At 40.1% G+C, this 21,700-nt stretch overlaps 1 protein-coding gene across 2 annotated transcripts in view; it reads left to right on the top strand.

Annotated features, from left to right (window-relative positions):
* Window positions 1–21,700, top strand: part of MICU2 (mitochondrial calcium uptake 2) — an 88,718-nt gene that overhangs the window by 28,806 nt on the left and 38,212 nt on the right. The window contains exons 2-4 of one of the 2 annotated variants that reach the window (XM_082364964.1): window positions 222–366; window positions 20,193–20,224; window positions 20,327–20,402. In XM_082364964.1, coding sequence (XP_082221090.1) covers window positions 222–366; window positions 20,193–20,224; window positions 20,327–20,402 — 253 coding nt within the window. The remainder of the gene's footprint in view (window positions 1–221; window positions 367–20,192; window positions 20,225–20,326; window positions 20,403–21,700) is intronic. The other variant, XM_082364965.1, reaches the window with a different exon arrangement.

Here is a 21,700-nt window from a genome sequence, read left to right as displayed (position 1 = left end):
GATTCCCCTGTGTGGGAGTGCCGGTTCCTCCGGTTAGCCTCATCACTGCTCTGTCTTCAGTGCCTGTGCACTCCGTAAATATCTGTTCCGTAAATGACTTCAAAGTTTGGAGGTTGTTGTACCTAAACACTAAAATTACTCTTTAAAGATTATTGTAGAAGTAGCTAAGTTGGGGAATGATACTGAAAAAAATCTGAAATTGCAATTTCTTTTTCTTTTAGAAAAGTGTGGACTCTGGAGAGATGAAAGGGAAACCGTCTCCTCGTAAACAGCGCTTCATGCAGTTTTCCTCACTGGAACACGGGGGAGAGTATTACATGACACCACGGGACTTCCTCTTCTCAGTAATGTTTGACCAAATCGAACGTAAGTTGTGTTTTTGTTTTTTAAGTTAAAAAAAATCAAATATTAGGGCTGAAAAACCTCTGTTTTTTAGAATTTGTAACAGCTTTTCTTCATTTTAATTATCATTCTTTGTACCATGCGTTTACTTAGTTATTTAGATTTTCAACCCTTGTGACACTAAACTTTTATTTATTTATTTATTTATCTAAGAAATAGTTGCTTTGTACATGGGTTTTTCTGAAGAAAGGAAAAAATAGGTAAGTTTTTAAATGTCACTAAATAAGTTCTTAATAGGGTAACTAATTCATCCAAGATGTCACGTTTTGGTGGTGTTGATGTTTTAAATTGGGCAAAAAAAGAAACTAGGTTAGAGCAATTAGGAGGGTCACACAGGGGGTGGGGTGGTGGTGGGATGAACTGGGAGATTGGGATTGACATGTATACACTGATGTGGATAAAATGGGTGACTAATAAGAACCTGCTGTATAAAAAAAAAAAAGTGATCAAATGTGTTCTATTGGAAAGAAGCAAAAATAGACCATATTTACTGTCTAAAAATATATATATATATATTTGATCTTTGAAAAAAAAATCAACAGAAATTAAAAATTCACCTTTGACCTTACTCAAACCTAGATCCCTCTCCTGAGTTAACTACTGGTTTATTATGTAGCTTTTAAAGACCTTTTCTAATGCATTCATATGCTTCTGAATGTTTGAAATATTAAATATTATTTTGTTTTATTGAGGTGGGTCTTTTCATATGTATGGATACTATATGTATTTCTGGAAATTGTTGAACACGGTTTTACTCTCTCTCAGATTGTATTTTAATCAATGCAAAAAGTTGAAATATTATAAGGAACAATGCTTGGAATACCAAAAAAAAAAAAAAAAGTTGAGGAGAGAGAGAGGGAGACAGACAAAGAGGTAGAGAGAACAGGAATCTTGTGTGGTCAAACTGGCTAAAAATTGAATTATTATTATAACAGTTTTAAAAATAAGCTTTAATACCTATACTGTACTTATATAAAACTAAAACTTAATTTTCTTTCATCTGCTAAAAAGAGAAAGCTTCATTGGACTAATGGTCTGCTCTTGATAAGCTATTGTGAAAGGTTTCCGTTTTTAAGTAATCTGCCTAGAAAGTAACAATTTTGTGTTTTATCAAAATAACTTCCTGTGCTTCGTGTTATCTTTATCACCAGGTCTTTGATTACTTGAAAAAACCTAGTTTTCTCAATATTAAAGTTTTGCTCAGAACTAAAAAAAAGGGTCATACAATGGAATCATGATGCCACTGGTTTAAAAAAAACCCTGAAAAAATAGAATGAGAAGCAAAAATCCAAAGGCTATAATTAAATAATTTTATTTCATAAACTGTCTACTCCCAGTTTTCCCAAATTGTCAGAAATTCTTAGTTTAATTTATCTAAATCAGTCCCTTTCACTTTGCAGAGAGTAGATATGGCCTCGTCCTCTGTGCCCTATATTGCAGAAGTGTTCTTTGAAAAGTCCTTGGCTTCCTGACACCTTTCAAAGTGTGCTGACAGTCTTGACCTGTGGTAGCTGCATATGGGACAGGTGGAATGGGACAGGGCAAGGTGAGCTGGAAGAAGTGTAGATTGAATTTGGGAAGACATTATTGATACTGAGGGATGGCTTGAGCAAAAACGAATGATCATGATGTGTTCTAGGGACAGTAAGTTCACCAATCACTAGCACCAGAGCATGGCGTTGCGGGGTAGTGAGAGATCAAATTGAAAAACAATAAGGGCCAAATGTACAGAGGATTTCGGTGACCCTGTGCAACCACCAGAGAAATGTGTATTTGGTGGAGATAAGGGGACGTCATCTTGAACCAGTGAGGGCTCAGTGAAGGTTTATGAGAAGGAAAATAAGGTGGTAAAAATATATTTAGATTATTTTGGTACAGCTTCTGTTAATCTAAAACAACCAGTTATTTTACCAGCAAAACGGTTTATTTGGGAGGAGCAAAGAATTGCAGTTCAGAACGTGCATCAGTGACAAACCATGTGCAAGTCCCTTAAAGCAAAGGAGAGAAAACTCTTTCATAAAGGAGAAGTGGAAATTGGGAGGGGCTGTTATAAATGAAAAGTGCACTGGAGGGAAGTGGGAGTTTGAAGTAGTGGCTTTTATTGCCCGGCAAGGAGCACATGTTTCTCCCTCTTGCTGGAGATTCAGGGTGTGTCTCCCTGGGGGTCACGTTGAGCCCTGGAGGTGTGTGCACGAGCGCTGCCCTCCTGGCCTCCCAACTCCCTTGCAGTAACGTCTCCCTTTATTAGCTTTCACACTGTTTTGGAGGGAAGCTTAACAGTATATATCAGAAACCTTGAAAATATTTACTTATTTTGATGCAATAAGTTCCTAGAAGATTAGTCTAAGTAAATAATTGGAGAGATAAAAAAATTTTCTTTTAAAAAGTAGTTTAGGGCTTCCCTAATGGTGCAGTGGTTAAGAATCCACCTGCCAGGGCTTCCCTGGTGGCGCAGTGGTTGAGAATCTGCCTGCCAATGCAGGGGACACGGGTTCGAGCCCTGGTCTGGGAAGGTCCCACGTGCCGCGGAGCAACTAGGCCCGTGAGCCACAGCTACTGAGCCTGCGCGTCTGGAGCCTGTGCTCCGCAACGAGAGGCCGCAATAGTGAGAGGCCCGCGCACCGCGATGAAGAGTGGCCCCCACTCGCCGCAACTAGAGAAAGCCCTTGCACAGAAAGGAAGACCCAACACAGCCAAAAATAAATAAATAAATAAATAAATTTAGAAAAAAAAGAATCCGCCTGCCAATGCAGGGGATATGGGTTCGATCTCAGGCGTGGGAAGATCCCACATGCCGTGGAGCAGCTAAACCCATGCGCCACAACTACTGAGCCTGCGCTCTAGAGCCCGCAAGCCACAGCTACTGAGCCCACGTGCCACAACTACTGAAGCCCACGTGCCTAGAGCCCGTGCTCTGCAACAAGAGGAGCCACGGCAATGAGAAGTCTGTGCACCGCAACAAAGAGTAGCCCCCGCTCTCAGCAATTAGAGAAAGCCCGCACGCAGCAACAAAGACCCAACGCAGCCAAAAATAAAAACAAATAAATAAATAAACTTATTAAAAAAAAAAAGTAGTTTAGCCTCTTCAACATGTGAAGAGCTTGGACGTTGTCACTCCTGCTCTCACAGCACAAAAGAAGCTGAAAGATTGAAAATCAACAGCTCTTCTCAGATCCATGAGAGAATTGAGACCACAGGGCACACAGAGCGAAAACTGGAGAAGGTAGACACAGAGGGAAGCCACCGCTGGAGCCACCATCTGGCAGGAGTGTTTCAGGAGTTGCTAGAGCCTGAGCATGGGCTACCTTCAGAGATAAAAATTTGTGAAAATCCACCCTGAGGGCCCCACCAGTCCTCACAGTGAAGGTCTGAGAAAAATCCTCTCCTGCTTCCCCTCAAGGGGAGGAGAAAAGTAACCATTTTGAAATTCCCAGAGCATTCTGTTCTCCTTAACAAAGGCCTGCACAAAAAGGAAGCTGTGTTACCCAAGTCTAACCCACAGCCTAACCAACCTGGGGAAATGGAAGAACCCAACTCCAGCCCCATATACCCTTCCTGCCTCACTTAAGGGGGAAAAACAAAAACAAAAAACTGAAAGCACTTGCGGAGATCACAGCTTAGGGACACGGGCTCACTAACAGACTGAGACCCATCATAGGATCTCCCCACACGTCACCACACACCATCCGTAGGGCTCCTATATAGCACGCGGATACAGCTGAAAGAACTATGGCTCTCAGACCTTACTTAAGAAGGCTCTAGGGAGACAAAAACACAGCAGAGGAGACAAACCAGGACATTAGGAAATTTTAGCCGCTGACATCTACAACTACAGCAAACAGTGAACACAGCCTAATGCTAGCCAAGTAAACATAGAACCTTACACCAAAGGCCTATTTACTGCAGTAATGTTTACCCAGCACATCATATCTGGCTCTCAACAGTAAAATCAAGTGGCATGCTAAACGGCAAAAAGCGTCATCTGAAGAGGCAAAAGCAAACATCAGAACCTGATTCAAATATAGCAGATATTTTGGAATTGTCAGACCAGGAATTCTGAATAACCATAATTAATATACTGAGGACTCTAAAAGAAAGGGTTCACAACATATAATAACAGATGGGTAATGTAAACCGAGATAGGGGAACTCTTAGAGTCAAAAGGAAATATTAGAAATAAAAAACTCTGTAACAGAGATGAAGAATGCCTTTGATGGTCTCATCAGAATAATCCTCTGGGCCCAGGAAATGATTGGTGATCTTGAAGATATGTCAGTCAAAACCTCCCACACTGAAAAGAAAAAAGACTGGAAAAAACAATATTCAGAAACTGTGGGATAATTCAAAAAGTGTAACATGCCCGTAATGGCAATACCAGAAAGAGAAGAAAGAACAGAAGAAATATTTGCAGTATTAACAGCTGAGAATTTTCCAAAATTATTAACAAACACCAAACCACAGATTCAAGAAACTCACAGAATACCAAGCAGGATTAATATAAAATAAACTCAAAATGGATACCAAGCAGGATGAATACAAAAATAAACTCAAAAGACCTAAATGTGGGATTGATACTATGAAATTCCTAGAGGAAAATGTAGGCAGAACACTCTCTGACATAAATCACAGCAATATCTTTTTTGATTTGTCTCCTAGACTAATGGAAATAAAAACAAAAATAAACAAATGGGACATAATTAAACTTAATAGCTTTTGCACAGCAAAGGAAACCATAAACAAAAAGACAACCTACAGAATGAGAGAAAATATTTGCAAACAATATGACCGACAAGGAATTAATCTCCAAAATATACAAGCAGCTCATGCAGCTCAATATCAAAAAAACAAACAACCCAATCAAAAAATGGGCAGAAGACCTAAACAGACATTTCTCCAAAGAAGATATACAGATTGCCAACAAACACATGAAAAGATGCTCAACATCACTAATCATTAGAGAAATGCAAATCAAAACTACAATGAGGTATCACCTCACATCAGTCAGAATGGCCATCATCAAAAAATCTACAAACAATAAATGCTGGAGAGGGTGTGGAGAAAAGGGAACCCTCTTGCACTGTTGGTGGGAATGTAAATTGGTGCAGCCACTATGGAGAACAGTAGGGAGGTTCCTCAGAAAACTGAAAATAGAGTTACCATATGATCCAGCAATTCCACTACTGGGCATACATCTGGAGAAAACTCTAATTCGAAAAGATACATGCACTCCAATGTTCATAGCAGCACTATATACAACAGCCAAGACATGGCAGCAACCCAAGTGTCCATCCACAGATGAATGGATAAAGATGTGGTCTATATATACAATGGAGTCTTAGCCATAAAAAAGAAGGAAATAATGCCATTTGCAGCAACATGGATGGACCTAGAGATTATCATACTAGGTGAAGTAAGCCAGACAAAGACAAATATCATATACCACTTATAGATGGAACCAAAAAAAAAAAAAATACAAATGAACTTACATACAAAACAGAAATAGACCCACAGACATAGAAAACAAACTTTACCAGAGGGGAAAGTGGAGGGGAGGGATAAATTAGGAGTCTTAGATTAACATATACACACTACTATATATAAAATAAATAACCAACAGGGACCTACTGTATAGCACAGGGAACTATACTCAGTATTTTGTATTAACCTATAAGGGAAAAGAATCTGAAAAAGAGCAGATATATATATGTATAACCGAATCACTTTGCTGTGCACCTGAAACTAACACAACATTGTAAATCAACTATACTTAAATTTCTTAAAAAAGAAAGAAAAAGAAAATACTTTGAGATGAATGAAAATGAAGACATAATACATCAAAAGTTATAGAATGCAGCTAAAAGAGTGCTTAGAGGGCAGTTTACAGGTGTAAATACCTATATTAATAAAGAAAAAGGTCTCAAATCAGTAACCTAACCTGTCATCTTAAGGCACTGGAAAAAGAAGAGCAAACTAAACCTAAAGCAAGCAAAAGAAAGGAAATAACAAAGATCATAGATAAAGAAAATAGAGGCTAGAAAAAGTAGAGGAAAATCAATGAAACTAAAAACTGGTTCTTTGAAAAGAGGTGTCAAAAGTTGAAAAAACTTTAGCTAAATTGACCAAGGAAAAAAAAAGAAAAAATTCAAACTATTAGAAAACGGTGAAAGAGGGAGCATTACTAACAACATTAACAGAAGTCAAAAGGATCATAAAGGAATACATAAAGGATCATAAAGGAATCATAAGGATCCTAAAAGATCATAAAGGAACACAGTGAACAATTGTGTGCAAATAACTTAGATCATAAAGGATCATACAGGAATACAATGAACAATTGTATGCAGATAACTTAGATGAAATGGGCAAATTCCATTTTTCTCATTCTATGGATTATCGTTTCACTCTCTTCATAGCGTCCTTTGATGCACAAAAGTTTTTAATTTTGATGAAGTCATATGTATTTGTTTTACTTTTGTTGCCTATATTTTTAGTGTCATAGTTGAGAAAATATTGCCAAATACGAAGTCATAAAGATTTGCCCCTGTTTTATAGTTTTAACTATTGAGGTTAGGTCTTTGATCCATTTTAAGTTAATTTTTGTAAATGGTGTAAAGTAAAAGGGTGTAACTTCATTCTTTTGCATGTGGCTCTCTGTTTATTATTTATTATCTAATTATTTTTATCTATTTATTATCTAATTATCTATCTAATGATCTAATTATTCATTTGTTGAAAAGAGTGTTGTTTCCCCCATTGAATTGTCCTGGCTTCCTTGTCAATATCCAACTGAGTATAAATGTATAGGTTTATTTCCAAACTCTCAGTTCTGTTTTGTTGTTCTGTATGTGTATCCTTTGCTAGTACCACACAGGCCTGATTACTGTAGCTTTGTATTAGGGTTTGAAATCAGGAAGTCTGAATCCTCCAACTTTGTTCTTCTTTTTCAAGATTCTTTTGGCTATTCAAGGTCTCTTGAAATTCCATATGAATTTTAGGATGGCCTTTTCTGTTTCTTCAAAAAGCACCATTGGAATTGTGATAGGGAATTGCAATGAATAGAAAGATTGCTTTTTGTGGTATTGTCATCCTAACAATATTAGGTCTTTCACTCCATTAACACAAGATGTCTTTCCATGTATCTAAATCTTTCATTCTTCCATCAAGTTTTATAGTTTTCACTGTGCAAGTTTTACACCTCTTTGGTTAAATTTATTCCCCAATATTTAATTCTTTGTGATGCTATTGCAAATGGAATTGTTTTCTTAATTTCATTTTGGGATTACTCATTGCTAGTATATAGAAATACAGCTGATTTATGTGTGTTGATTTTGTATGCTGTAACTTTGATAAATTCACTCATTAGCTCTAACAGTTTTTTGTGAATTTCTTAAGATTGCCTGCATAATGAGATCATGTTCTCTATGAGCAGATTTAACTGGACTTGTTCCTTTCCTATTTGGAAGCTTTGTATTTCTTTTTCCTGCCTAATTACTCTGGCTAGAAGTTCTAGTCACATGTTAAATAGAATTGGCAAAAGCAGCATCCTTTTCTTGTTCCTAATGTTTCTGTTAAAGCTCTCAGTCTTCATCATTGAGTATGATGTTAGCTCTCATATTACATATGTGTGTCCTTTATAATGTTAAGGAAGGTCTCTTCTATTCCTAGTTTATTGGGTGTTTTTACCACGAAAGGGTGTTAGATTTTGTCAGATGCTTCTTTTGCATCCATTGAGATGATCTTGTGGGGTTTTTCTTTCATTCTGTTAATGTGGTCTATTGCATGGATTGATTTTCATATCTTGAACCACCCTTGCATTCCAGTGATAAATCCCATTTGCTCATGGTGTATAATGCTTTTAATGGGCTGTTGGATTCTGTTTGCTAGTATTTTTTTGAGAAATTTTACACCAATATTAATAAGAGATAGTAGCCTGTAGTAGTTTTCTTTCCTTGTTTGTGTCTAGCTTTGGTATCAGAGTAGTGCCGGTCTCTTAGAATGAGTTCACATGTTACCTCCTCTTCAGATTTTGGAAGAGTTTGAGGAGGATTGGTGTTAATTCTTTAAATGTTTGGTAGGATTCACTAGTGAGACCATTGGCCCTGGGCTTTTCTTTGTTGGGAAGTTTTTGATTACTGATTCACACTCCATACTTGTTTGGATACATTCACATTTCCTATTTCTTACTGTGTTCCGTAAGTTTCAGCATGTTTGTTTACAGTGTTGTTCGCATTCTCTAGTTCTTTACTGATCTTCTCTGTGGTGGTTCTGTCCATTGTTGAAAGTAGAGTATTGAAATCTATTATTGTCGAACTGTCTTTTTTCCCTTCAAGTCTGTCAGTTAGGCAACTTTTTAAAAGCATATAAAGAGTGAGATCCCATTTTTTCCTTGTTTATATATATGTATAAGTAAAATACAGTCTGCAAGGATATTCGCCACATTGCTAATAGTTCACTCATACTTTTGGAATTATCAGTTTTTGTATTTTCTTTTTGTCTTGTAATTTTCTAATTCATCAGCAACAAATATTTATTATTTGCATTAAAAAGAAAAAGTTAAAAATACGTCTTAAAGAAATCTACATTTAGAAGGTGAGTGAAGCAAGAAGAGCCAGTTACAGAGATTTTTGAAATAAGACCATTGGCCACGGATGAGAGTGCAGTGTCATGGGAGCAGGAAGTGTTTGGTCAGTAGTGTGGGTGTCCAGAAAGATCCAGTAAGATGGGAATTGGGGAGAGGCTGTTGGATTTGGTCATCAGCATGGGTCACCAGGACCTTTGGTAGATTGGTGTCAAGAGAGTGGTGGACAGTTAAAGAAAGAAATGAAAATGACAGATATAGATTGCTTTTTCTAAAAATTTTTATCTGAAAGGTACAAAACAGGATGATATTATGAAAGAAAACAAAGGATAATGAAAGAATTTTTTAGAAATACTTAATAGCCAAACAGTTCTTGTTTATCAGAAATGTCTGTACTGTGACCTATATTGTAATTTATTCTAATTTTTTCATTTAGGGTTTCAAGTGGAGGTTGTAAAAGCTTGATTAGCAGACTATTAACATATCAAATACTTGTAAACAGTATGTGTTAATGTCTGTTTTCTCTTTACCTGACTCAGTGGTTCACTCCTTTGACTCTCTCTCACCAACATTTGTATTTTCTTCCTCATGTAACATGAGCTGTTTACTCTTGTGTTCAGTGTCATCGAAGAATTTTCCCCCCGTTTTATGTTCTTTCAAGAATTTTCCTGGGAGTTCCCTGGTGACCTAGCGGTTAGGATTCTGGGCTTTCACTGCCGTGGCCCAGGTTCAGTCCCTCATTGGGGAACTGAGATCCCACAAGCCGTGCAGCACAGCCAAAAAAAAAAAAAAAGAATTTTCTCCCATTTTATGTTCTTTCAATTGAATCTAAGTTTTACTTCGCTCTACTTTGTTTTAGCCATAGGCCCAGGTTCTTCTAATGAAGTTCAAAGTTTACATGGCTTTTTCTTTCTTTCATTGTTGTTGTTTTTATGCAACCCTTGATTCAACCAATTTAGGTTCTTATAATGTTTCCACTTTATTATTCATTGGAATGCAATTAAACTCTATCAGAAGGCATTTAGCTAAATCAAGAATTGAGTAATTCTGAAGGCTGAATAATACATCCCTTATGCATATGATGTCCTTCATCTTCATTTTTCATCATGGATAAGAAGAAGAAGAATCTTGGTTGCATTCCTACGGATCATGATGAACAGCAAAACAAGGAAGAACGGAGCCAACCCAATGACCCGTGATCCTCATGTGTAAACAGAAAGAAACAAAGCAGTCTGAAATGTATTAGCTCCTAAACTCATTTTTACCTGGTATTTATCTTACTGGACTTTTTACAAATGATATACTTTATTAATAGTAATTGATGGGGCTTATTTGAACCGTCTCCCCACGCCTCTTTCAGGTGGATGCTGGCTGCTTGTTCTCCTTCATGATTTGTTAGGTTTGGGGGAGATCAGTGTCATCCTAATCCCTTATTGCACACTCAGAAAACCATAAAAACGTGCTCCTTTCAGAATTAGGTTATCTAGCTAAAACACCATCTTCCCTTATGTAAGTTCTTTTTATTGAATTCCAAGCTTTGATGCTGTTTTCTACTAAATGTCGGTAGCCTTACAGTCCTTAGTTCTCAATTTTAGTGACCTTCGTTCTTATCATTCACCTCCCATGTCCATTACCTAGAATTGCTCCAGTTTTGAAATCCCCAATGACAGAATCCCACCCTCTGGCAACAATTTAATTATCTTTCCACTTTACCCACTTTCTCATACCTGGCATACCTATTCTTGACCTCATAAAAGCTTCTGCTCTCAGTTATCCCATTTTTCCCAAGTTCTCAGCTCCTTCTGGACTGTCTTCCTTCCCTGTAGCCACATGGTTTGTCATTTTGTCACTCTTCAATAATTGCTTTCCAGTATCTTTCCCCTTTGTCCTTGTTGAACCTAGGCTGCTGTGAACTGTTGGAGAAAATCCCATGATTATGCAGATGCGAGCCACTAAATTCACGTTCTTCACCTTGGCCCAGATTCCCCAAGGCATTTCCACATCGCTGCCTGGCCTTCTGCCAAGTGGGGCTCCCTGCCCCGCTAAGACTTGTTCCTCCACCACCTGCTCTGCATCTCCTTCCGTCGTTCTCTCTGCCTCTGCCGTCTCGGTCTCTGAAGCTTACACATCCTCTGGTGTCTTCACTGCCTTGACGACCCCAGCACTGTCAGCCCCTCCAGCTGCCCGCTTCCCAGCAGGCGGCCCCTGCGCTCGCGGCCCACGTGCTGCTCTCAGGTGCACCACAGTCTGGCTTCCTGCCTCCCCTCTCTGCTGACTATTCTCTCTGGAACGTCAGCGGTGGCCCCCAGATGGCCAAGGCGGGCGGCTGCTGTTCGCCTGACTCTTGACTGACCCTCTAGCAGCACTTGCTGCTGTGGACGTCTCTCCCTGGGCGCCTGTGGTTTTGTTCTCACCGATGTGTTCCTGCCGTCTGTTTCCTTCATGCTTCCTCTTCCTACCAGCGCCTAAATGCTCCCTCCCTTCAGCGCCGCTCCTGTTAGACACAGTCCCCCAGGGGTTCATTGCTGCTCACGGCTTCACCGGCTTCATGGTTGTCACTTTAGGGTCGTTTTCGCGCTGTCTCAAGCTCTCCCCTGGCCCCTAGAAGCTCTGGTCTCGCTGTGCATCAGGCACTTACAGTCGTGCATTATCCCCACAGGCATCTGGAACTCAGCGCATCCGAAACTGAAGCCCGCTTCCTCCCATCACACCCTTTCCGGTGTTCTCTTTCCCTGCGGTGGCGCTCCCCCAGCTCATCAGGCTGTGGGGAGTTTTCGTGGACATGTCCAGCTGCCTCATGTTTTGTATCTGCTCCATCACCAAGAGCAGCTTGTTCTCCCTCCTCCACTTCTCTTCTCTGTCCTTCTCTGTGTCTTCTGTGTCTTTTGCTCAGGGTAGACCCTCAGCACTTCTCCCCAGATTATTGCGATGGACTCCTTTCCTTCAGGCTGGACTCCTCAGTGGATTCATGAGAGCTGAGACTTCATGAGGTTGCAAAAGTGAGTTTAGATGGGAAAGGCGGGGGGAAGGAATGAGCTCTGGGATGACCCAGCATTTACAAGTTGGGGAGAGTAAGTGGGAGCAGCTAAAAGGTAGTGTGATTCCATTTATATGAAGTGTCCATCATAGGCAGATCTGTAGAGACAGAAAGTAGATTCGTGGTTGCCCCCAAGTAGGGGAAGAGGAGTGACTGCTAATGGGTTTTCCGTTCTTTTGGCGGGTGATGAAAATGTTCTGAAAGTAGATGGTGGTGATGGTTGTACCACTCTGAATATACTAAAAACCATTGAACTATACAGTTTCAATGGACGGATTTTGTGATATATGAAGTATATCGCAATAAAGCTATAAAAACTTGTAAAAATACCAATCCTTGTTCCCCGTTGGAAATACTAATTTTAAAATTATTTTCATGGAAAAGACTCTGACAAGTACAGGTTTCTGGTAACTGACTATACTGCTGAACTGAATGAATAAGCATTTTCAGAACTCTAATGGAAAACTGATGAATTCATAAAAGTGCTAACCAAAGATCAAGATGAAAAAAATTAATTACATGGGACTGAGTGAACTGATGAGGATGATTATAATTTTTGTGACTTTCTGTTTGAATAAAAAAAAAAAAATCCCACAAGGACTCAGAGGCAAAAAATACACAAATCAATTTTCACTGCAAAGTAAAGGAGCTGTTACAGTGGAGGATTACTGGACTGAATGTCAATATTATGACATAGTATGAGTGCGTCTCGTGCTTGGTAGTTGCAATCATTGTTGCTTTTGTTGTGGTCATCCATTTACAATGCTTGGTGTCAGTTTATCTCTTGTAAAAATAAAATACAGTGTGTGTGTGTGAAAAAAAATGAATACAGTAAAAAAAATAAATAAATAAATAAAATAAAGTTATTGTACTTCACAAAAAATAAATGCATTATATGCATTTCCAGTATCAGAGAGCTCATTCTGGGTCTAAACCGAAACATATTCATCTAGGTCAATTCTAACAGAAAAGTGAACTGATTTGTAGGAGCCAACTCAGAAGTTTTAAAAGCACAGGTTGCTGATAAATTCATTTGCCAAAAAAATCAGCTGCTTAGGCTTCCAAGGACTCACTAAGCAGTCTCCTTCCCATCCCTGCAGTGAAACAGAAAATCAGTACGTGGTAAGAGTGGGCCGTGAGCACACTCTGCCCTGGCAGCGTCTGACTGCTGACCCATCTCCACACGTAAATACTTTCTGCTCTCCCGGCCTTCTTGTAAACACACACATGCACACACGTACCTAAGATGGGGCGTGGTGAGCATTTCCATAGTCGTCAGACTGCAGGGTGGCAAATACTTTGTCTGTCCCCTAGCTCGTGACCCCGCACCCTGACTGGGGAGGATGCATTTTCCTGTGTGAGAAGAACAGGTTTAAAGCCCACAGGCCATGCTTTTATTTCTTAAAGACAGATTTCTCCTCCTTGGAAGGATATTCAGGAGGGTCAGTTTCCCTCTATCCTTATATTCTTTAGACATTCTTATGCTTTTAATCAGCTTACTTATTGTTGTTCTCTGAATGATATAAAAAGGAATCATTAAAAAGAAGGGATGAGTTAGAAATGAAATAAGATAATGAAATGAAATGATTAAAACATGGTTCTTTTCATAATCCAAGCCCAAAGCACATTATTACTCTTCTGATAGCCTCTATAAAATCATTCTAAATATGAGATTCTTTGGAATTACATCCAATGTAAGCCTACTTTATGGGGCTTGTATACAACAAATAAAAAATAAAACAAGATAAATTAAGACATTTAATTCTAAAATGATTCAACTTTTCATTCAACATCCTGAGAAAAAAATTAAAACTTGGATTCTGTTTTCTAACCTTCATATACATATGACTTCTGGCTCATTTTTGTGATTGTTGTCATAAGAAACTGGAAGACTGTTCACTGTATGTATTTCAAAGGTAATTTATCAGCAGTTTGTACGGTTTGGGCTGTGGCGTCAAGAAGCATCAGCCTGAAAGGTTTGTTCCCCAGTGCCAGGCCCACGGTCCACACTGAAGCGCTGAGCTCTGGTCCCAGCTTCGTCCTGTGGTGTCTTGATAAGTGGAGGCTGTGGCACGAGGAGCAACTTTAATCCCTCGTAAGGACAGCTGGTTTCCATGGTGTTTGGGGACATGGGGAACCTGACACACGGAGCAGCCCACATCAGATCAGTCTGGTGTTTAACTTCACACCAAAATGAAAATCCTGGAGGATGTAAACAATAAATGTGACATGCACCCTCAGAGAGTCCCCGGTCTAGTCGTGGGGACAAAACTGATGCCCCCCTTAGGAGTTCTTCTTAAGCTTCCGTCTTCAAGTCGTCTTCTCTCCTCCTTGCCTTCTTCCTCGAGGACCTTGCCCCCATCAGTGACTTAGCTGTTCCCTGAACACTGACTTTCATGTGTGTGTCTCCAGACCAGACCTCTCACCTGACCAGCTTCTCCTCTAGGAAGTGCCAGAGGCATCTCAAGTCAGCAGCTGTAAATGTGCTGCAGATGCTCTGCTCCTCCCCGCACACCCTCCCAAGCCCACCCCACCCGCCGTCCCTCTGCTGATGAACAGCACCATCACGGTCTCGTGTTCGACCGTGTTCCCTGACTAGCACAGTGCCTGGCACAAATACTTATTAAATAGATTAATAATTAAATATATCAACAGTTATTATATAATGAAATGATGAGTTATAATCCACACCTTTACTAAAAATTTTATTGGATACACCTCATGTAAGAGGCACTGTGTTAGGCCTTGGGGATATAGTGGTAAATAAAACAGATATTAATAGAATTCACAATCTAGTGTAGAGTTGGGGTAATAGACTATCTAATGTGGTAGCTTCATCGGAGAGGTCAGGGAGGGCTGGAGGAATCATGACTTCACAAGGGTGTGAGAAAAATGGATACATTTCCTTAAGCAAAAAACAAAAGGGAGAATATTCCCTATGAGGGGATAAATCTGTTAAGATGCTGCAGCAGGTTGTATTTCCAAAAATGGCTGCAACAGTATTTCTGGTCCCATATGCTCTTCCAGAACTTTGTCAGCCCCCATCAAGAGGTGGGACCTATATCCCCTCTCCGTGACCTTTGCGACCTCCACTCCTAGAGATGCATGGATGTGACAGTGTGGCACTTTGAAGGCTAGGTCCTAAAAGGCCACGTGGACCTACAGCCAGTTGCTAGTATCGTTCTTAATAGTAAAAGATTCGATGCTTTGCCTCTGAGATCAGGGAGTAGGCAAGGCTGTCCACTCTCACGGCTTGTATTCACCATGCTACCGGAAGTAGCGGCCAGTGCAAAAAGGCAAGAAAAAGAAATGAGACCTACAGATTTAAAAGGGAAAGGGAAGTTGTCTTCATTCGGAGACATGATTATGTAGAAAATCCCAAAGCATCCACAAATAATACTACTACTAAACTAGTAAGGGAGTTGTCAAGGTCATAGGACACAGCACCTCTGTATGAAAATCAGCTGTATTTCTGTACACCAGCATCTCTGCTGTGTCGTGGCCTTAGACTTTGTCCTACACACTCCAGCAAAGGACCTGATCGCCGTTCAAAGAGAAAGTAGAGGTCGTGAGATAGTAATACCCCCGCCACAACCATTGCGCTCTTCCTCCTCCTCGTGGCGGGGGCACCTCAGGGCCTGCTGTGTTGGTAGAGGGTTCCAGCCCTTCCATCTCAGGCCCGATTCACCTGCTAGACCCGGAACGCTTTCAGCCCCACTTTTCTGGGCTGATTCCTGCTAATCTGTCAGGTCTTAACTTAAGCAGCTCTCATTTGGAGAAGCTTTTCCTCACCTTCACCGCTCCCCATTGTTTAGTTTCTTAGCTTTCTATTTCCCCCTTTATATCAGTTTTCAAGCTGATTAAATTAATTAAGTAATTAAATAATTTGTTATGTATAATGTTCTTATTAATTATTTCACAGTGCTTAAGGTTGCAAAAAAGAAAGTCACATTTCTCGTTTTTCCATTCAAAAATGATGTAAATGTATTTCAAGGAGCGACTTAGCAAAGTTGGCAAGGAGGCCAGTTTTAGGCATTTTAGGGCATCACATTTGTCTTCCTCTAGAAGAAATGCCAACCAGAGGTCATCTCTGGCTCTCACTATTTAAATATTCCAGCAAAATAAAAAAGCCATATGCTTTGTTGAAAGAAAATAGCACCACTGAATTTGCCTTCCTTTTTTTCCTCCAGTTATCACTTATATTAGTGATATTCGGGAGCTTAGTTGCTTTGCTAATGTGCTATTTTCTGCCTTGATTTCCATCATAGCTGAGACTGAATTCAAGCAAGTGTATAATCAGCTCTTATACCAATTCTAATATTGATGCTAAGTTGTTTCATATATTTATGCAAGATGTGAAATGATGTAAATGTCTCTATTGTCTAATTTTTATGTGTCAAAAGTCCACTTATCTCTAGCAAAATGAAGTTGAATTAGATACTGTTAGCAATGTTTTTATAGTTATGGTTATCAAATAACTTTATTTTGGCTACAGGCAAAAATTTATTTGACCTATAACAACACTTAATATGTATTGTTGCAGTTTTACTTACTTTAAGTATTAAAATGGCTGTTTGCCTGTAACAAGATGTGCTTGTTCCTGGTTTTTAACTTCAGAAATCCTTTGTAAACAGTGAAAACCAAGTGGTGGAATCTCCAGAGTAGGTGGAGACCTTTTAAAACACTCTACTTCTTGAGCCAAAATTCCACCATAGTGTTGAAGATTTATCCCTTCCCCTACCAAGAAAAGCTACAATGTATTTTCCATCCTTTCATACTGGCACAATGAAGCAAGGCAGCCTCAACTCTAGATCTGCCTTTTTTGCTATTAAGTTTTTCCCATTCTATTATTTTTATATGACAGCATGAATGTATATGAAATAGCTATGAAAATAAGAATGCATTTCTTATGTGTGTGAAAATATTTACAAATAATATGGCTGATTAGGGGTTAATATCCAAAATATATAAACAGCTCATTCAACTCAGTCTCAAGAAAACAAAAGACACAATTTTAAAATGGGCAGGAGACCTGAATAGACATTTTTCCAGAGAAGACATACAGATGGCCAACAGGCACATGAAAAGATGCTTAACATTGCTAATCACCAGAGAAAGGCAAACCAAAACTACAATGAGGTATCACCTCACACCAATCAGAGTGGCCATCCTCAAAAAGAACACAAATAACAAATGTTGGCAAGGATATGGAGAAAAGGGAACCCTCCTACACTGTTGGTGGCAATGTAAATTGATGCAGACACTGTGGAAGACAGTATAGAGGTTCCTCAAAAAAATAAAAATGGAACTACCATATGATCCAGCAATTCCACTCCTGGGTATGTATCCAAAGAAAACATTTGAAAAGATACATGCATCCAGATGTTCATAGCAGCACTATTTACAGTTGCCAAGATACGGAAGCAACCCAGGTGTCCATCAATAGATGAATGGATAAAGAAGATGTGGTGTATACATACATTGGAATAGTACTCAGCCATAAAAGGGAATGAATTTTTGCCATTTGCAGCAATATAGATGGACCCAGAGGGCATTATGCTAAGGGAAGTAAGTCAGACAGAGAAAGACAAACACTATGTTATCACGTACATGTGGAATCTAAACAATACAACAAATGAATATAACAAAAAAGGGACAGACTCACAGATACAGAGAAAAAACTAGTGGTTACCAGTGGGGAAAGAGAAGAAGGGGAGGGGCAATATAGGGATAGGGGATTAAGAGATAAAAACTACTCTATGTAAAATAAGCTACAAGGATATACTCTACAGCAGTGGTCCCCAGCCCTTTTGGCACCAGGAACCGGTTTCGACGAAGACAGTTTTTCCACGGACCGGGAAGGGGGGAGGCGGGGGAATGGTTCAGGCGGTGATGCGAGCGATGGGGGACGGCAGATGAAGCTTCGCTCCCTCACCCGCAGCTCACGTCCTGCCCTGCGGCCCGGTTCCTAACAGGCCGCGGGCCGATACCGGTCCGCAGCCCGGGGTTTGGGGACCCCTGCTACAGCACAGGGAATATAGCCAATATCTTATAATAACTATAAATGGAGTATAACCTATCAAAATTATTAATCACTATGTTTTGTATCTGAGACTAATATTGTACATCAACTCTACCTCTGTTTTTTAAAAAGTGGGGCAAGAGGACTGGCAAAAAATGAATACATATATTTAAGTATATTTAATGTGTCTTTTTGTTGTTACTGTTGTGGGATGGACACAGGTCATGCCCCTCGTGTAGCCGACCAGACCGCACCCCTCTTAAATCTGATACTTGGTCTCTCTCCTTGGGGAGCCCATAAACAAGCGGTCTAATACCAGGCAGCCTGGGTGAGAGGCACTAGGAAACCCCAGCAGAGCGTTCTGGGTTGGAAACACCACAATCCCCTCTCTTACTGAGAGAAAGGAAGTAAGAAAGACGAGTTGTTCTCCTAGGAGCTCTGCCTTGTCTTTTTTTTTTAAACCTAAAAATGAATTTTCTGTAACAGAAGTACCCCAGACTTTTTATCAGCAAAGATAATTTCTTTATCATTTTCTAATTATTGATTCCATTTTGAAAAAAATTTTTTGCAAGACAAGTTCATTAAGTACATGGTTTCTCCATTTTTGATAATCAAATACATATACAGGTGCCAGGCAGAACTTGTAGTCAACATGAAATAACCGGGTTACTTCTATCTATTTGATGATCTCATGTTATAATAGCACCTAACATTAGAATCGAGTTATTTGTCATTGGGTAACACTTAATAGTTTATCAGTGACAAACAATTTTTCCAAAATAGTAACTCCTAAGCTTACAAACATGGTTATAGATGTTTCTAAAAATTATATAGTCATGTTCACAATTAATGTTTTAATTATTAAAGCAAAAATAAAATCTTGATAATTTATTAACAGTAAATAATAGAATTTGTCCCCAGTAGATTTATAATCCAAATTTAAGCATCCCAAACTGCAAAAGGCCACATCTAAAAGTATTCTTTTTTTTCAACCTGTCACCTGAATGTTCACACACCATGTAATTGCACTGAACGAACTTTATGGATAATTTTGAGAGCAAGAAGGGAAGTTTGTGATGCATATGGCTTACATAAGAAATAAAATTTACAAAATATTTCTCAGTGTTCTAGATGTGTAAATGGCTTGAGGCTGTCTTCAGAAAAAGTCTCAACAAAAGAAGCAAGGTGATTGCTTTAGAATTACAGTGGATAAGAGGGAAATGGGGGCAGCCTAAAGAAGATGGCGGAAAGCCTGAAAGAATTTTAATCTGTTATCCAGTAGGAAATTGTTAAAAGTAACATCACTTTAGAATGAACAGCCATCTTGGCCAGCCTTTACTTTTATTTATTTATTTGTTTGTTTATTTTATTTATTTTTGGCTGCATTGGGTCTTCGTTGCTGCGCACGGGCTTTCTCTAGTGCGGCGAGCGGGGGCTACTTTTCGTTGCGGTGCGCGGGCTTCTCATTGCAGTGGCTTCTCTTGTTGGGGAGCATGGGGTCTAGGCGCCCGGGCTTCAGTAGTTGTGGCACACGAGCTCAGTAGTTGTGGCTCGCAGGCTCTAGAGCGCAGGCTCAGTAATTGTGGCTCGCGGGCTTAGTTGCTCCGCGGAATGTGGGATCTTCCCGTACCAGGGCTCGAACCCGTGTCCCCTGCATTGGCAGGCGGATTCTTAACCACTGCGCCACCAGGGAAGCCCCTGACCAGCCTTTTAGATCTGACTGCAGAGCTGTGACCTTAAGAACTTCTCAGGGTAAAAAAGGTAGCTTTCTGAAACATGAATGTGTATTTTTTTAGTCAATGAAAGCAAAAGGAGACAGATTTTAATAATGTAAAGAAAGAAATAATGTTTGGCACAAATTTATTTCTCTTAGACAGCTATGATGAGTCATAGATGGTTAGAAGGTTCCATATTTCTGAAAGGGAGTGAGTGAAAGTGAAAATAGGTCTTACAAAGAACTATAGTGTTTGTGTTTACACTTAGAATTCTCTGGCTCATAACTTTTGTTTAAAGATATTAGCTAAAATTGCCAGACTTCTATTTTTTATAAATATTTAGTTATTTGTTTTGTGTTTTAAGTGATTTTCTTCTTAATGGAAGTTGAATTTTACCAAGGTATGTGGGTACTAAATAATATTTCTTCTTTGCTATAGGTAAAACTTCAGTCAAGAGGCTGACAAATAAGGTAAGCAATGGAGGTGAAGGTCTTTTTTCTTTTTCTTTTTTTTAAGATAGAAAATCAACTATTATAAGTTAAATTGAAAGATTTTAATATGTGTATTCAAAGGATATTGAAGACATACTGGCAGGAATCAAAAGAGCTGGTTGTGGATCAACTTTTTTTAGAGACCTTGGCGATAAAGGTAATTTTTATTTGTTTTACTTGTGTTTTATTTAACCAAAGTATTATTAAGGAATTAAGTTATGAGGTTTGCAGCTGCATATTGAAGAACATACATTAGAGAATCTACAGAGAGAATGTTATAACAGTGTGTTATTTAATAGATGTTTTTAAATCATAATAAAATACTCATTACATTTGAAGCAACTTTTTCTTAAACTCTTTGAGCAATCACAGAAAAATTATTTAAACATCGATTTCAGTAAGCTTGGAGAGAAGGGTGAGGCAGAGCGTCTAGAATAAGGAGACATGGGCTTCCTTGGTGGTGCAATGGTTGGGAATCCGCCTGCCAGTGCAGGGGGCGCGGGTTCGATCCCTGGTCCGGGAACTAAGATCCCACATGCTGCGGAGCAACTAAGCCCATGTGCCACAACTACTGAGCCCGCGTGCCGCAACTACTGAAGCCCGTGCACCTAGAGGCCGTGCTCTGCAACAAAAGAAGCCACCACAGTGAGAGGCCCACACACCGCAACAAAGAGTAGCCCCCGCTCACCACAACTAGAGAAAGCCCACGCGTAGCAACAAAGACCCAATGCAGCCATAAATAAATTTATTTATAAAAGAAAAAAAAGAGAAGAGAAAGGACTTGGGACTTCCCTGGTGGTCCAGCGGTTAAGAATCCGCCTTCCAATGCAAGGGACTCGGGTTCGATGCCTGGTTGTGGAACTGAGATTCCACATGCTGCGGGGCAGCTAAGCCCACGCACCGCAACTAAGAGCCTGCGCGCTGCAACAAAAGATCCCAAGTGCCGCAACTAAGACGCGACGCAGCCAAGTAAATAAATATTAAAAAAAGAAGAAGAAGAGAAAGGACTTCCCTTGCGGTCCGGTGGTCAAGACTCTGTGCTTCCACTGCAGCAGGCGCGGGTTTGATCCCTGGTCAGGGGAGTTGTGCATGCCGAGGGGTGCAGCCAAATAAGTAAGTAAGTAAAGTGATTATTCTAGAGTAAGAAGACAAAGCCTCAGAGATAACGCAGAGGGCCCCAGCATTCACGGGAGCAGAGGAGGAGGAGGTGCCCGTGGACGAGGGGAGGCAGAGGCATCAGAGGAGGCGAGGGAGTCGCGGGAGCCTGGGGGGGAGGGAGGGAGGGAGCCTCAGTGTGCAGGGCCCGAGAAGGAGGGGGTCCGAACGTGGCTACAGGACTGGCGGTGAGGGGGTGCTCCCGCGCACCAGCACGGGCAGGCGCGGTCCAGGGCGGGGCGGGTGTGAGCTGGAGGCCGGTCCTGGCGGTCTGTGTTGCACGAGGGGCTTTGAGCGCGC

The sequence above is a fragment of the Balaenoptera borealis genome (assembly GCF_965194805.1).
Source record: "Balaenoptera borealis genome assembly, chromosome: 18".
In the NCBI taxonomy this organism is placed as follows: domain Eukaryota; kingdom Metazoa; phylum Chordata; class Mammalia; order Artiodactyla; family Balaenopteridae; genus Balaenoptera; species Balaenoptera borealis.
This window is presented reverse-complemented; position numbering and strand designations above follow the sequence as displayed.